The 17694-nt window shown below is 42.1% G+C and overlaps 1 protein-coding gene across 1 annotated transcript in view; it reads right to left on the bottom strand.

Annotated features, from left to right (window-relative positions):
• Positions 1-17694, bottom strand: part of EFCAB5 (EF-hand calcium binding domain 5) — a gene marked incomplete at its 3' end in the record, with an annotated part of 113143 nt that overhangs the window by 36545 nt on the left and 58904 nt on the right. Inside the window, exons 8-13 of the mRNA XM_080713998.1 lie at positions 17487-17646; positions 15261-15338; positions 15081-15173; positions 10653-10867; positions 6844-7000; positions 2540-2829 (exon numbers count right to left, since the gene is read on the bottom strand). Coding sequence (XP_080570124.1) covers positions 2540-2829; positions 6844-7000; positions 10653-10867; positions 15081-15173; positions 15261-15338; positions 17487-17646 — 993 coding nt within the window. The remainder of the gene's footprint in view (positions 1-2539; positions 2830-6843; positions 7001-10652; positions 10868-15080; positions 15174-15260; positions 15339-17486; positions 17647-17694) is intronic.

Raw genomic sequence — 17694 nt, forward strand, 5'->3', positions numbered from 1 at the left:
AAGAAGACCTCTCTCTCTCTCTCTCTCTCTCTCTCTCTCTCTTTCTCTCTGAAGGTACTGGGGATTGAATCCAGGGGCATTCTATCTACAAACTCTACCACTTTACATTTTTCATCTTGAAGCAGTCTTCTTCAGTTGTTGCCGAGGGTCTTGCTAAGTTGCTGAACCTGTTTCAGCCGCCTACATCCTGGAATTACAGGCACAGCCTCCACACCCGCTCACTCATGCCCTGACCATCTAAACACACGGTTTAAATAGCTCCTTTTTATTGTTAAATTGCTCCCTAAAACACTATGTAAGTAACTCGAACTGTTTGCACACCTCCTTACTGGTGTTTTTCATTATCTACCCATTGCCTTTTCTTGGCTTATTTGATTTTCAGCTGAGTAGAGTTAGAGATTCCAAGACATAGTCAGGCAAGGTGACACACACTTGTAATCCCAGTATTTGGGAGGTGGAGACAGGAGGATCGCTGGTTTAAGGCCAGACTCAGCAACTTAGCAAGACTCTGTTTCCAAATTTAAAAAAATATATAGGGCTGGGGATATAGTTTAGAAGTAGAATGCCCTGGGTTCAATTCCCAGTACAAAAACAAAACAAAACAAGACATTGTTTTCACATCTTTCCTTTATACCTTTCCCCTCTCCTCTACTTCTATTTGCCAACCAGCCATCACCCCGGTTGTATCTCACCTAGGCCGTGGGTCATTTGTAATAAACATCTAGAACAGCATCCAGTGATTTTTTTTAAAAGAGAATTGTGTGTCCTGTGTGTGTGTGTAGTGGTGCTGGGGTTCCTGGAAGCCCTTCTCCCTCCGGGCTACACTCCCAGGACTATTTTATATTTTTATTTGGAAACAGGGTCTCTTAAGCCAGCACGGCTGGCTTCGAACCTGCGCGGTCCTCCTGTCTCCGCCTCCCTAGCGCGGGGATTACAAGCGTGCGCCACCTCGCCCGGCTATGTGTGTTCTTTTTATGCAGTTGAACATCACTTAATGTGAGGATATTTTTTCTCTAATATATCACTTTAGAAAAGATCAGTAGCTTTTTTTTTTTTTTTTTTTTTTTTTTTTGCGGTCCTGGGAATGGAACCTAGTGGCATTTTACCTCCAAGCTACACCCCCCAGCCCGATATTTGATTTTTTTACTTTTTTATTTTTTTATTTTTTTTTTTGCGGGTCTGGGATGGAACCCAGAGGCATTTGACCTCCGAGCTACACCCCCCTGCCCAATTTTTTATTCTTTATTTTGAAACAGGGTCTCACTGAGTTGCAGAGGGCCTCACTAAGTAGGCTGAGGCTGTCTGTGAACTGTGATCCTCCGGTCTCAGTCTCCCAAATGCTGGGATTACCAGCCACCACACCCGGCTGAGTTTTTATTTTGAAACAGGGTCTCACTGAATTGCAAAGGGCCTCACTAAGAAGCTGAGGCTATTTGTGAACGGTGATCCTCCTGTCTCAGCCTCCCAAATGCTGGAATTACAAGTGTGTGCCAGCACACCTGGATAAATAGCTTTTATATAAACCAAACATGAACCCAATGAAAAAGAAATTTATCTTGTTTGTTTTTTTGTTTTGTGTGTGTTTTGGTGGTACTGGGGATGGAACCCAGAGGCCTTCTACCTCCGGGCTACACTCCCGGACATGTTTTATATTTTATTTGGTAACAGGTCTCCTAAGCCAGCTGAGGCTGGCTTCGAACCTGCGCGATCCTCCTGTCTCCACCTCCCAAGCATGGGGATTACAAGCGTGTGCCACCACGCCCGGCCTGAAATTTGGGAAACAATTCTATAGCCTCAAACAAATTAAAATGGTTAGTGGAAAAGAATTGGGGGAGAGAAAAAAGGAGAATTGAGGAAGGAAACAGTGAAGATCATACCATGGAAATACACGAAGGTATTATTACCAATATTACTAACATGTATAAGAAGGGAAGAAGGGGGAGTGGAGTAGATTATAGAAATAAATACACCGAGAGCTGTGAGCATGTATTCTTTTCTACCTTTGAGCTACACCCTCCAGCCCAATATTATTTCTTATTTGGAAATAGAATCTCACTAGATTGATGAGAGTCTCACTACTTGCTAAGGCTGTTCTCAAGCCTGTGATCCTCTTGTCCCAGCCTCTCAAGTACTGGGATTACAGGCATGAACAACCACACTCGGCGAGCGTGTATTTTATCACACTGAACCTCACCATGATGTTTCCTTTCTTCCTCTCTTCTTCCCTCCCTCCCTCCCTCCCTCCTTCCCTTCTCTTTCCTTCCTTCCTTCCTTCCTTCCTTCTTTTTCTCTCTTTCTTTCTTTCTTTCTTTCTTTCTTTCATAATGGGGATTAAATCAGGGGCATTCCACCTCCGAGCCATACCCCAGACCTTTTTATTTTTTTAATTTTGAAACAGGGTATCACTAAGTTGCTGAGGCCATCCTCAAATCTGTGATCTCCTGTCTCAGCCTCCCAAGTACTGGGATTAGAGGTGTGTCACCACTGAAATATAATTTCAATACACGAATAAAAGTGTAAAATGAAAGAGCAAAGATACCTGGGTGAGGGCCTTAAAGGTCTCCGTGTACACCGGCTGCAGGGACACGCCACTCGTCTCTGCAGCGTGCTGGATTTGATGCAGCCATTTTCGCCTCGCACAGTTCCTCAGGCCCTCGATATGGCTCCTCGCTAAAGTATTCATCAGAAATTCCACCACACTTTCCAGAACTTGATCTTCATTGCCCCTGAGTTCAGATACAACCAATTCTATGTATTTCTGAAACTGCTTTGAGGACAATTTCACTTCATGACCAGGGCGTGGCTTTGGAAACTGGATGTGTAGTTTAGCTAGAAAACATAAATGCAAAACCAAGAACCAATCAAAAGAGCAATTTGGTCTTAACGCCTTTAGGTGGTGCCGAGCAGGCAAGCGCCTGCTTCTGGCCAAGGGAAGCCAAGTTGACAGGGCAGGGTGTCGGAGTCCAGTTGAGTTCAGGAGGGCTTCCCTGCAGGGGCGACTTGGCACCAGTTGTCAGAGTGTGAGCAGGGTCCAGAGGGTGTCCATGTGGTGTCATCCTGAGCGGAGTGGAAAGGGCATCCAGATGAAGGTGCAGGCTGGCCAGGGAGTCATAACCTACCTAGGAGGAAGAGGGTGTCTGTGTCGAGGGAAGCCCCACTGGGAAGCCAGCCAAGCAAAGTAGGGAAGACTTCTGGGTACAGGGAGCCAGAGCCTGATGGACTGAGGAGGGCATCCGTGTGAAAATGTGCCTTTTCACAGAGGTGAAACGTGTGACGTGCATCTGCTTAGAGGGCGATCTGGTGTGGGACGTCAGCACTGAGCAGAGTAAGGAGGGCAGCCACATGGGAAGGGCAGGTTAGTGCCACATGTTGGAACTGAAGTGTAGTAAGAAAGACCTAGGCAGCGACATGAGATTAGACAGGAAACAAGAAAGTGTAGTCAATGTTAATGGTAGAGTCTAGGTAGGACTGTATAGGTACCTCAACTATAAGATTTAGCTTTGCTGTATGCTTGAAAAATTTTATAATAAAATTTTGGGACAGATTTCATCTTAGTCAACTGGCCAAAGTTATTATCATGGAACCTCTGATAAGATTCAACAAGAAAAACACAGCAAACTGGGTGTGATACTGTAATCTCAGGATTTGGGAGCTTGAGACAGGAGAATCAGAGGTCCAAGGTGAGCCTCAGCAACTTAGCAAGACGTGCCTCAAAATGAAAAATAAAATAGGGCTGGGAGTGTAGAGGTAAAATGCCTCTGGGTTCAATCCCCAGTACCACAAGAAGAGGAGGAGGAGGAGGAGGGGGAGGAGGGGGAGGAGGAGGAGGAGGAGGAGGAGGAGGAGGAGGAGGAGGGCAACCCTTTGTGGCCAGGTGTGGTAGTTCATGCTTGAAGTCCCAGTACTTGAGAGGTTAAGATAGAAGGATCGCAGGTTCACAGCCAGCCTATTGCAGAGGGCCTCAGTTATTTAGTGAGGCCCTCTGCAACTTAGTGAGACCTTGTTTCAAAATAAAGAATAAGGCTCAGGGTGTAGCTCAGAGGTAGAATGTCCCTGGGTTCAATCTCCAGTACTGCAAATAAATAAATAAATAAATAAATAAATAAATAAATAATAAAAAAACCTCTTTGTGTGTTTTCAATGAAACGTGTGTGTGTGTGTGTGTGTGTGTGTGTGTGTGTGTGTGTGTGTGTGTGTGTTACTGGGGTTCCTGGAAGCCCTTTTACCTCCGGGCTACACTCCCAGACCTATTTTTTATATTTTTATTGAGAAACAGGGTCTCTTAAACCAGTGCGGCTGGCTTCAAACCTGCGCGATCCTCCTGTCGCCGCCTCCCAAGCTCAGGGATTACAAACGTGTGCCACCACACCCAACTCAATGAAACTTTTAAATAATGTTCAGGATTTCTGGAATTCAAATGACCTACTTAAATAGAAATGTAAATGTTAAAACAAATCTTTTTATTTAAATAGAAAATTAAGCCTAGCAAGCAAGCACATACCTAAAATCCCAGTATTTGAAAGGCTTAGACAGAAGAATCTCAAGTTCAAGGACAACCTCAGCAACTTAACAGACATGAAATCCTGTTTCAAAAAAAATTAATGAGGTGTGAAGCCCTGTTTAAAAAAAAGGGGGGGGCTGAGGGTATGGTTCAAAAGTGGAATGCCCCTGGCTTCAATTCCCAGTACCATCAAAAATAAATAAAAGTAGAAAAACAAAGAGCATAGCCAACAATATTAGCAGGTATTTCATGGGAAATAATAGGTAGGAGTGAATTATTCCAATAAATTATATAGTGTAGACAGGTCACATGGTTCTATAGTTTTTAGTTGTGATATTTCTGCCCAAAAGATTAGACCATGTTAGACAGAAATAAGAAGTGACAGGCTAAAACTTTCAGTTTTCCCTTCTCTATATATAGCTTCTATTTTGAGAACCAGCAGAAACAGTTCTAGAAACGTCCAGTTCTGTGGCTTTATGCTATTTAAATCCCAATATTTAATCTTGGGCTCAGAAGTAAAACAATAAAAAACAAAAGAGCTACTTAAAGATTTGCCAATCAGTTATTAGGTAATTGTTTAAGGTTAGAATTTTCATCCTTTTTAAAGAAGAGCAGAAAAAAGTTTATAGAACTTTTCTTCTGTACTGCCATCAGCTCGATAGTCGTTCCGGACCAGGTGACTGCCAACATGTGTTTCTTGAGTATCATTTTGTACAAGCCTGACTCTGGAAGACATCAACAGTTATTTAGTTCTGTTCTCAGACATTTTCACCTGGCAACAGATTCTGCTTCCTTTCTCTTCTGCAGGTTGTGTTAGCTTTTCTTTTGGCTTTTGGTTTCAGAGGTTCAGTCCATGACTGGGCAGCCCCATGGGAGAAACATCATGGCAGCAGGAAATGAAGAGAAAGAGAGAGAGAGAGATAGGAAGAGACCGGGGACAACAGAGTCTTCAAGCTCACGCCCGGGGCCCCACCTCCTCCAACTACGCCCCACTTCTGAACCTTGCTACATGGAGGACCATGTTTTTTTTTTTTTTTTTTTTTTTTTTTTTGGTGGTACTGGGGGTGGAACACAGAGGCTTTCTACCTCTGGGCTACACTCCCAGATCTTTTTTATATTTTATTTGGAAACAGGGCCTCACTAAGTTGCTGAGAGCCTCACTAAGTGGCTGAGGCTGGCTTTGAACCCGTGCGATCATCCTGTCTCCGCCTCCCAAGCGCGGGGATTACAAACCTGCGCCACCACGCCCAGCTAGCTTTTTTTTTTTTTTTTTCTCAGTACTGGGAATGAAACCCAGGGGCATTTGACCTCCGAGCTATACCCCCAGCCTTATTTTTTATTCTTTATTGTGAAACAGGGTCTCACTGAGTTGCAAAGGCCTCACTAAGTAGCTGAGGCTGTCCGTGAACTGCGATCCTCCTGTCTTAGCCCCCAAATGCTGGTATTACAAGCGTGTGCCACCACACCAGGCTAATTTAGTAGCTTCTAACTGGGAAGTATATTCATCAGAGGTGGAAAATATAAAATGTGAGGGGAAAAAGTTATGAAGGAGAATAACAAGTTAGTACAACAAAGAAAAATTTGCAAGCCAGTTGGACTTTAAGAAAGTTCAGATCCAGTGAAAGAAAAAAGAGAAAAGAAGCAAACAGGCAGAAATGTAGTGTAGTTTGAATTCTGATGACTTCAGAGTGAGGGTAAACAGGTACACAGAGAGAATCCACACTTAAGGTCTTGGATAGAGCATTCTGCAACATATCCTATTCCTGATGGCGTTGAAAACCGCACAGAGGCTGTAATTTCTTGACATTATTATTAACACTTAGTATTTTCCATTTAAAAATTATAGCCATACCAGTAGTTAGGAAGCAATATCTGATGGTTTTAACTAAACCAATATTTGGTTTATCATACATTGGATTCAACATATATACAGTTGAAGCAAATTGTTACCACAACTTAAATAAGAACGTGTGTGTGTGTGTGTGTGTGTGTGTGTATGTGTGTGTGTGTGTGTGTGTGTGTGTGTGTGCATGTGTTTCTGGGGATTGAACATAAGGACATTCTACCTCTGAGCTACGACCCCAGCCAGATTTTATTTATTTATTTATTCATTCACTTTTTTGTGGTACTAGTGATGGAACCCAGGGAGTATTTTATCTTCAAACCACATCCGAAACCCAATTTTATTTATTTATTTTATTTTTGAAACAGGGTTTCACTAAGTTGCAGAAAGCCTCAGGAAGTTGCCACAAACCTGAGATACTCCTGTCTCAGCCTCCCAAGTACTGGGGTTTCGGGCATACGCCGCCACACTCAACTAATAGGACACTCTTATAGTTTACCTTTCTTCATAGACTCTTTCTCCATGCCCTCCTTGTATGTGTACAAGAGTTCGTCGATTTCATGCAGATCCAAGAAGCCTGAACCATCAGTATCCCACTTCTGGAAGAGGGCTTCTAGGAGAAGCCGCCGTCGGACTCGGAAAGCATTCTGTCTAACCTGGGATACAGACACGGCAACGAGACACAGGAGACTCACTGTTTATTGTTCTAGCTGCATCCCGTGTTTATTAAAAAGTGCAGCACCTTTTATAGAAACAGCTTGACCTGGGGGCTAACCGTGATATCAGTGGAAAGCGCAGTGACTTATTTAACCCCCTAAATGTGATTTGCTTGTTTCACTTCTAGACCAAAAACACCTAGGAATTCTCTGCACTGTACTAAGGCACATTAGCTTGGGAAAGGTAGTGTAATTCTTAAGAATCTTTGATTATTTTTCTACTTCCTCCTTGGTTATAAAAAAAAAAAGTGATAAACAACTGGGCAGGATGGCACACACCTATAATCCTAGTTCTTGGAAATCTGAGACAGGAGGATCAAAGTTTCGAGGTTAGCCTTAGCAACTTAGGGAGGCCCCTTCGAAACTTAGTGAGACCCTATTTCAAAATAAAGATCGGGCTGGGGGTGTGTCTTAGTAGAATGCCCTGGATTCCATCTCCTGTTACACACACACACACACACACACACACACACACACACACACACACATGAATGTGATAAACATATGGGTGCTCTCACTGGCTTCTTGGAGAGATGTATTTTTTTTTTTTTTTTTTTTTTTGGTGGTACTGGGGTTCCTGGAAGCCCTTCTACCTCCGGGCTACACTCCCAGACCTACTTTATATTTTTATATTTGGAAACAGGGTCTCTTAAGCCAGCGAGGCTGGCTCCAAACTAGCGCGATCGATCCTCCTGTCTCTGCCTCCCAAGCACAGGGATTACAAGCATGCGCCACCATGCCCGGCAAGAGAGATGTATTTTGTGTGAAAGGGAATGAAAGAAAATGATCAAAGAATGAAAAATGTCGGTGTTAAAATTTTTCTTTCAACCAGGCGTGGTGGTGTATACTTATAATCCCAGTACTTGGGAGGCTGAGACAGGAGGATTGAAGGTTCGTGGCCAGCCTCAGCTACTTAGTGAGACCCTCTGCAACTTAGTGCGACCCTGTTTCAAAATAAAGAATAAAAAAAATAGGTTGGGGGTGTAGCTCGGAGGTAGAATGCCCCTGAGTTCAATCCTCAGTTCCACAAAATAAATAAATACACAAATAAGTAAGTAAATAAGTAAATACATTTATTCTTTTAACCAGGCTTGGTACCACATGCTTGTAACCCCAGTCTTGGGAGACTGAAACAGGAGGATCACAGGTTAGAGACTAGCCTCAGCAATTTAGCAAGACATTGTTTCAGAATAAAAAAATAAAATTGGTCTAGGGGTGTAGCTTGGAGGTAGAATGCCCCGGAGTTCCATCCCCAGTACAATACACATATACACATGAATTTTTGTGTGTGTGTATGGTACTAGGGATGGAACCCAGGGTCATTCTACCTCCAAGCTACACCTCTAGCCCTATTTTTTTTTTTATTCTTTATTTTGAAACAGGGTCTCACTGAATTGCAAAGGGCCTCACTAAGTAGCTGAGGCTGGCCGTGAACCGCGATCCTCCTGTTTTAGCCTCCTGAATGCTGGGGTTACCAGCACCATGCCCAACTTCACACAATTCTTTAGCATTGACTTTAACATTGACTCGACATTAATTTTATTTACTACTGTATGTGTGTATGTGTGGCACTGGGGATTGAACCTAGGGGCATTCTACCTCCGAGTTATACCCCTAGCCCTACTTATTTTTATTCTGAAACAGGGTCTCACTATGTTGCTGTGAGTCTCACTATTTGCTGAGGCTGTCCTCAAACCTGTAATCCTCCTGTCTCAGCCTCCCAAATTCTGGGATTACAAGGATGTGCCACCACGTTCAGCAGCTTTTTGATTTTTAACTAGCTTAATTCTACTAATTAGTTATTAATAAGTTAATGCCTAGATATAACTAATTGAAAAAGAAAAATGAATTTCTTTGGTTTAAATTGGGAGAACTGTAATTGAGAAAGCAAAATGTATATAATTTGGGAATTAGATTGAGAAGATGCATAATGCTGATAAAATTAATGAATAACTGAAGGTTGAACTCAGGGGTATTCTACCTCTGAACTATGCCCTCACCTCTTTGTTATTTTATTTATTTATTTATTTATTTATTTATTTATATATTTATTAATGCCTAGATATAACTAATTGAAAAAGAAAAATGAATTTCTTTGGTTTAAATTGGGAGAACTGTAATTGAGAAAGCAAAATGTATATAATTTGGGAATTAGATTGAGAAGATGCATAATGCTGATAAAATTAATGAATAACTGAAGGTTGAACTCAGGGGTATTCTACCTCTGAACTATGCCCTCACCTCTTTGTTATTTTATTTATTTATTTATTTATTATTTATATATTTATTTATTTATTTATTTATTTATTTATTTATTTATTTTGCGGGTCTGGGAATGGAATCCAGAGGCATCCAACCTCCGAGCTACACCCTCTGCCCTATTTTTTATTCTTTATTTTTGAAACCGGGTCTCACTGAGTTGTGGAGGGCCTCACTAAGTAACTGAGGCTGTCCGCGAACCACGATCCTCCCGTCTTAGCTTCCCGAATGCTGGGATTACAAGCGTGCACCACCACGCCCAGCTTGTATTTTTTATTCTTAATTTTGAAACAGGTTCTCACTAAGTTGCAGAGACTGGTCGCGAATCTGCAATACTTCTCCCAAGTGCTGGGTTTACAAGCATGTGTCACATCTAGCTACGTGTGTGTGTGTGTGTGTGTGTGTGTGTGTGTGTGTGTGTGTGTGTTACTGGAGATTAAATCCAGGGGCATTCTACCTCCGAGCTACACATCCAGCCCTATTTATTTTTATTTTTATTTTTATTTTAAAACAGGTTGATGAGAGTCTCACTACTTGCTGAGGCTGTCCTCAAATCTGCAATCCTCTCTCTCTCCCAAGTACTGGGATTCCAGGAGTGCGCTACCAGGCCACGCTAATTCACATATTTTGTATAGGAGAGAATCAACTGCTCATGTAAGGTAATGTGTATGCATTTATCTATCAACAAAGAAAGTAGTAAGTTCCTAGAGAGTGAATGTCACCTGAGTGAATGTGATTACAAATATGTACTCAAGCCATATCATGTCCTTAGGTGTACACATCTTACTAGTGTACTCACTCAGCAGACAGCACACAAATACGTCTTTGCACATACACACATCTGTTCCTCAAGCTCCAGAGGAAGGAAAACTAAGCTGTACAGCACACCATCTCCTGCCAGGAGTAATCATGTCATTATTAGGGGAATAAGTTCTCTGGAGTGTACTCAAGATATTTGCCAATAAACAAGATATTTGATGGTTATGCTAGTGACATGTTTGGTGGTAAATTATTATTATTATTTTTTGGTGGTACTGGGGGTGGAACCCAGGGGCTTTTCTACCTCTGGGCTATACTCTCAGAGCTATTTTATATTTTATTTGGAAACAGGGTCTCACTAAGTTGCCGAGAGCCTCACTAAGTAGCTGAGGCTGGCTTCGAACCTGTGTGATCCTCCTGTCTCAGACTCCCAAGTGCTGGGATTACAAGCGTGCGCCACCATGCCCAGCTGGTGGTAAATTTTTTAGAAGAGCCAAACTAGGAGCAATTGAGGTGGTGAGATTTACTTATAATATTAACCTCACTTGTTTTATTGATAAGTAGTATTACCCACCTGTTCTAAGGCGCTTATTTTCTCTTCTTTTGTTTCAACATAGCCCTTCTTAAAATAAGAGGTGAGAGTCTCGCTGACATTTAAGGGGGTATCTTCACCAACAAATGTCTCCAGAAGTTGCACAAATTGGAGCATATTGAAGGAAACTCCATTGAAAGCACTCCTACCTTTGATTTCCTTGTAAGACAGAATATTTCTGATGATTGAGTGTAGGTCTGTGAAGTAGGAAACATACAAAATGGTAAGGGGAACAAGTCTTTCAAATTTTAGGGAAAATAAATGAGCGCCCACTATAATAGACGTCTGCTGTTATTTGATTTGTTTTGTTTTGGTGCTGGAGATTGGACCCAAGGTCTTATACATGCTAAGCACATGCTCTACAGCTGAACCAAATCCCTAGTATCCCCAACATCTACTATTTCTGACTGTCAGGAATCCATGCTCCTTTCATCCATCACTTTTTCTGTTTTAACATCTTTCCATAGCCAGGCATGGTGATGCATGTCTTTAATCCCAGTATTGGAAGGCTAAGACAGGAGAATTGCAGTTTGAGGATAGCTTCGGCAAAATAATGAAACTCTCAGCAACCTAGCAAGACTATTTTTTTTGTTTTTTGTTTTGTGGTAGTGGGGATGGAACCCAGGGGCAAAACTACCTCCAAGCTACACCCATAGCACTATTTTTTCTTCTCTATTTATATTTATATTTATTTTATTTTATTTTGCGAGTCTGGAGATGGAACCCAGGGGCATTCGACCTCTGAGTTACACCCCCTGCCCTATTTTTTTTTATTCTTTATTTTGAAACAGGGTTTCACTAAGTTGTGGAGGGCCTCACTAAGTAGCTGAGGCTGTTGGCAACCGTGATCCTCCAGTCTCAGCCTCTCAAATGCTGGGATTACAAGCATGCACCACCACGCCCAGCTTTTCTTCTCTCTCTCTCTCTCTCTCTCTCTCTCTCTCTCTCTCTCTCTCTCTCTCTCTCTCTTCTCTCCCCCCCCCCTCTCTCTGGTGGTACTGGGGTTCCTGGAAGCCCTTCTACCTCTGGGCTATACTCCCAGACCTATTTTTATATTTTTATTTGGAAACAGGGTCTCTTAAGCCAGTGCGGCTGGCTTTGAACCTGCGCCATCCTCCGGTCTCTGCCTCCCAAGCGCGGGGATTACAAGCGGGCGCCACCACGCCCAGCTTTTCTTCTCTATTTTGAAACATGGTCTCACTGAGTTGAAAAAGGCCTCACTAAGTAGCTGAGGCTGTCTAAACCATGAACCTCTGATCTCAACCTCCCAAATGCTGGGATAACAAGTGTGTACCACCATGCCTGGCTTAGCAAGACTCTGTTTTAAAACAAACAAAAAATAAAAAAATAAGAAGGTCTGGTAGTTCAGAAGTAGATTTTTCCTGGGTTCAATCTCCAGGAAAACACACACACACACACACACACCATTAACACCAACAAAATAAACACACACGCACAAAATCTTCTCCACTCTCACTTCCAAGAAGTCAGATGGTATGAAGCCTCCACACCCTTGCTCCATGGATATGTGCTATAGGTCTGGCCAATGAGTCATATATGATACAATATGACCCAATTATAGGTCAACGAGAATTGGCCCTAGAAATTTTAGAAGAACTATCAGGGGAGAATTGGTCCTTTTGTACTTACTGCTAAACTTTTTTTTTTTTTTTTTTTTGCAGGTCTGGGAATGGAACCCAGAGACATTTGACCTCCGAGCTACACCCTCTGCCCTATTTTTTATTCTTTATTTTGAAACAGGGTCTCACTAAGTTGCGGAGGGCCTCACTAAGTAGCTGAGGCTGGCAGAGAACCTGTGATTCTCCTCTCTCAGTCTCCCAAATCCTAGGATTACAAGTGTGCGCCACTACACCCAACTTTACCCATACAATTTTTTTTTTTTTTTTTTTTGGTGGTACTGGGGTTCCTGAAAATCCTTCTACCTCCGGGCTATACGCACAGACCTATTTTTATATTTTTATTTGGAAACAGGGTCTCTTAAGCCAGTGAGTCTGGCTTCGAACCTGCACCATCCTCCCAAGTGCGGGGATTACAAGCGTGCACCACCACACCCGGCTACCCATGCAATTCTTAAAAAAAAAAAAAAAAATAGTAGCTTGGTGTGGTAGCACATACCAGTAATCCCAGTACTTTGGAGGCTGAGACAGGAGGATCACAGGTTCGAAGCCAGCCTCAGCAATTTAGTGAGACTTTCCGCAACCTAGCAAGATCCTGTTAGGGCTGTGAGTGTAGTAGTTCAGAGGTAGAATGCCTCCGAGTTCTATCCACAGTATCATAACAAGAAAGGAAGGAAAGAAAGGAAGGAAGAAAGCAAAATTGAAATAATGACTAGAAAGTAAAACATGAACTAGAAGGCCACAAGAGCTTGACTGATGCTTTGCATTTCTACCAAAATATTTTGAGGATTGAAAAGTTTGTTTTGAGACCCAGGATTTAATGAGGAAAAAGTGTGCAGGTAGGAAGAAAATATTTGTGTGTGTGTGGGGGGGGAGTACTGGGGATTAAATTCAAGGACATTCTACCTCTGAGTTACACTTCCAGAACTATTTTATTTTTTATTTTGAAAAAGAGTCTCACTAAGTTGTGGAGAGCCTTGCTAAATGAGGCTGGCTCCTAACCTGCGATTCTCCTGTCTCATCCTCCCAAGTACTGGGATTACAGGCATATGCCGCCATTCCCGGCTAGAAAATAATCTCGATTGAGTTGGGCGTGATGGCGCACGCTTGTAATCCCAGTACTTGGGAAGCTGAGACAGGGGATCGCAGGTTTGTGGCCAGCCTCAGCTACTTAGTGATACCCATTTGCAACATGGTAAAACCCTGTTTCAAAATAAAGAAAAAAAAATTAGGGCTGGGGGTGTAGTTCAGAGGTAGAATGCCCCTGGGTTCAATAATTGTGCTGCAAAAAAAAAAGAAAAGAAAAGCATCTTGATTGAGTTGATATGAAAGGGTAAATGATAAAATGGCATTTTAGAAAAATATGAATAGAGTACTATTTGGAACAATTGTAATTAAACATATGGTCTATCTAAAAACTAAAAATGGCTTTTTTTTTTTCCTCTCGAGCAGACCTTTCTTGTCAAGTCTCCAAAAACAAGATAGAGGCAGGCATGGTGGTACATGCTTGTAATCCCAGTACATAGGAAGCTGAGACATGATTGCAGGTTCATGACCAGCCTTACCAACCTACTGAGGTTCTTGCAACTTAGCAAGATCCTATTTCAAAATAAAATATAAAATAAAATAGTGCTGGGGGTGTAGCTCAGAGGCAGACTGGCTCTGAATTCAATCCCCAGTACCACAAAAATAAATAAAATAAAATAAATAAAAATAAAAATAAAAAATAAGCCGGGTGTGGTGGCACACGCTTGTAATCCCAGCATTTGGGAGGCTGAGACAGGAGGATTGCGCAGGTTCGAAGCCAGCCTCTGCTACTTAGTGAGGCTCTCAACAACTTAGTGAAACCCAAATAAAATATAAAAAATAGGTCTAGGAGTGTATCCCAGAGGTAGAAGGCCCCTGGGTTCCATCCCCAGTACTACACACGCAATAAATAAATAAATAAATAAATAAATAAATAAATAAATATAAAAATAAAATAAAGTAGGCCTGGGGTGTAACTCAGAAATAGAATGCCACTGGATTCCATCCCCATTATCAAAACAAACAAATCCAAAAAAACAAAACAAGACAGGTTCTCACCTATCTCATCTGTTTGGATGTGGACCTACCAGGAAAAGAAATAGCTAGAGTTATTTCTGTTGAATTTTAATATGTAATATCTGATTTTTGGGGGGTTTTTTGGGTTTTTTTTGTGGTACTGGGGGTGGAATCCAGGGGCTTTCTACCTCTGGGCTACACTCCCAGACCTATTTTATATTTTATTTGGAAACAGGGTCTCTTAAGCTAGCTGAGGCTGGCTTCGAACCTGTCTCAGCCTCCCAAGCGCGGGGATTACAAGCGTGCGCCACCACTCTCGGCTAATATATGATTTTAAAAAGTACACTAAAATAGATGAGGTTCGCCGTCATCCTCAGCTACTTAGTGAGGCCCTCCGCAACTTGGTGAGACTGTTTCAAGGTAAAAAATAAAAAATAGGGCTGGGGACATATCTCAGAGGGAGAATATCCCTTGGTTCAATCCTGGCTACTGAAAAAAACAGTATACTAGTGTCATAAATTTTAAAGCAGAAGAACATTCATCAATAGTACATGCCATCATCACCAACAGCACCACCAGGACATCCGTCTTATATATATATTTCGATTCATCAGTTCTCAAGGACAAAATAAAGTAAGGATCCCATTGTGCCGTGGTCCAGTCCAGCCTCTCTTTTGGGACACCACAATGACAAGTCGTCCATGTTCTTAGTTCCATTGTTAATATGCACCTGTGAACCTCGAGTTACCACAGATTGAGTTTGCCTGTTCCTCATCTTCAAATTTGATGTACTCCACTTTCCAGTTACAAGTTGAAAATTCACCTGTTAAAAACACGTGTCATAACACTGTCAATTTAACAACACTCTTATCATGTTTCTGTCCTAGGGTATAAAGAAATGGAGACTCACCTGACCATGACTTTCCTTCTATTTTCTGGGACTTGGGTTCACAGACTCTGTCTTTCTGAAATTCCTTTCTTGCAATATCTAAAAGGTACAAAAGAAAATGCCCGTGCACTGTACATGACCCACTCTACCAGACCCCCTGAGGCTAGTGAACGGGAGGGATGCTTCCCACGGTGAAGAGCAGCTTTAAGTACTCCCCCATGATGCTGCTTCCTAAGCAACCAGGCAAATCACTTAACCTTCTCTTTTCTTTCCTTCTTTGCTCCTTCCTTCTTTCCCTCCTTCCTTCCATGTGGTGCTGGAGATGGAACCCAGGGATGCTTTACCTCTGATCTCCATCCCCAGCCTTTTTTTTAAATTTTTATTTCAAGAAAGGGTCTCACTAAGTTACCCAGGCTGGCCTCGAACTTGAGATCCTCCTGTCTCATCCCTCAAGTTGCTCTGATTGCAGGCCGACACCACTGCGCCCAGCTCACTTAATAACTTTGTTATCAAGAGCAGCTCTGTGGCAAATCTGTTCCTCATACTCCAACTTAGCCATGCAAAATGAGGGGTACATTTCCCAGTTTCCCTCACAGAGAGGGATCACTATATGCTTAAGGGATCACCTCCAATGAGACATGAATAAATATTTGAAATGCAAGGTGTTTTCTGTCTGAAATATGACTTTCAGAAATTCTCCTAGAATAGACATCATTTTTTCTAACCAAAAAAAGCAAAGCCAGGTGTGGTGGTGCACACGTGTAATCCCAGCATTTGGGAGTCCGAGACAGGATAATCACAGGTTCGCGGACAGCCTCAGCAAGTAGCGAGACTCACATTAACCTAGTGAAACTTTCTTTCAAACTAAAAATAAAATAGGGAATGGAGATGTAGTTTGAAAGTAGAATGACCCTGGGTTCAATCCCCAGTACCACACACACACACACACACACACACACACACACACACAAAAGTAAGACCCATTTTTTTATAGTACTGGGGGTTGAACCCAGGAGCCTTCTCCGGGCTACACTCCCAGACTTATTTTATATTTTTATTTGAAACAGGGTCTCTTAAGCCAGCGCGGCTGGCTTCGAACCTGCGCGATCCTCCTGTCTCTGCCTCCCAAGCACAGGGATTACAAGCGTGCGCCACCACGCCCGGCAAGTAAGACCCATTTTTATAGAAATTTTAAAAAGTGGTTTCTAATATCATATACTACTTTTTTTTTTGTACTGGGAGCATTATGCTCCCAGCCCATTTTTATTTTGAAACAGTTTCACTAGGTTGATGAGATTCTCACTACTTGGTGAGGCTGGCTTTGAACCTGTGATCTTCCTCTCTCAGCCTCCCAAGCACTGGGATTACAGTTATGTGGCACCATGCCACAACTTCAGATACTACATTTAAAACAAAAGGGCTTCTTCTGACTTTTCAAAATCCTAGTTAAAACAATTCTCCATGTAACAATGCTAGATTTTTTCCTCACTAATGAACTTGCAAATGAAATTCTAGGTAAATTGACCTTAGAGACATTTTGATATGCATTCAATTGATTGTTCAAGGTCTAGACAGATAACATAGCAAAATATCTCTAAAGTTTGTGTGACGTGACATGCCACAAAAGATGTGTGTGTGTGTGTGTGTGTGTGTGGTGTTGGGGATTGAACCAATGGGCATTCTACCACTAAGGTATACCCACCAGCCCTTTATTATTATTATTATTTTTGTTTTGTTTTAAACAGGATTTTTGCTATAGTTTGCTGAGGGTCTTGCTATGTTACTGAGGCTGTCCTCAAGCCTGTGATCCTCCTGTTTCAGCCTTCCAAGTACTGGAATTACAGGTGTGTACTAACACATCCAGCATTTCCTTCCTTCCTTCCTTCCTTCCTTCCTTCCTTCCTTCCTTCCTTCCTTCCTTCCTCTCTCTCTCTCTCTCTCTCTCTCTCTCTCTCTCTCTCTCTCTCTCTCTCTTTCCTCTTTGGTACTAGGGATTGAATGCACAGATCATCTATATCCAAGATACACCCCCAGCCGTTTTTATTTTATTTTGAAACAATAAGTTGCTGAGCCTGGCCTCAAACTAGGGATCCTCCTGTCTCAGCCTTCAAAGTACAGGGATTATAGGTGAAGACCACCATGCCCTGCTAGGTGAGTATTTTCTGATAAGACCTTTAAAACCACTATATAAAACAAAAAGCTAGTGTAGTAAGAGAAATGAATTACTACCTAAAAGATATTTTCTACTCGCTGCAGAAATTTCTTCCTGCAGCTCGGAGTTCACAGACTGTTCCTCTTCAAGAGTTTGCTCCCAAGACATCTCTCCTTGGGACGGGATTTCGACATCCTTGGGAAGGGCAGCCTCCACAGGTTTTGCACTTTTTTTATAGATGCTGATTTTTCTTGACTGTGGAGTTGAGTCTGTGTCTTCTTCTTCATCATCATCATCATCATC

This window comes from Muscardinus avellanarius, assembly GCF_963383645.1.
Source record: "Muscardinus avellanarius genome assembly, chromosome: 16".
In the NCBI taxonomy this organism is placed as follows: Eukaryota; Metazoa; Chordata; class Mammalia; order Rodentia; family Gliridae; genus Muscardinus; species Muscardinus avellanarius.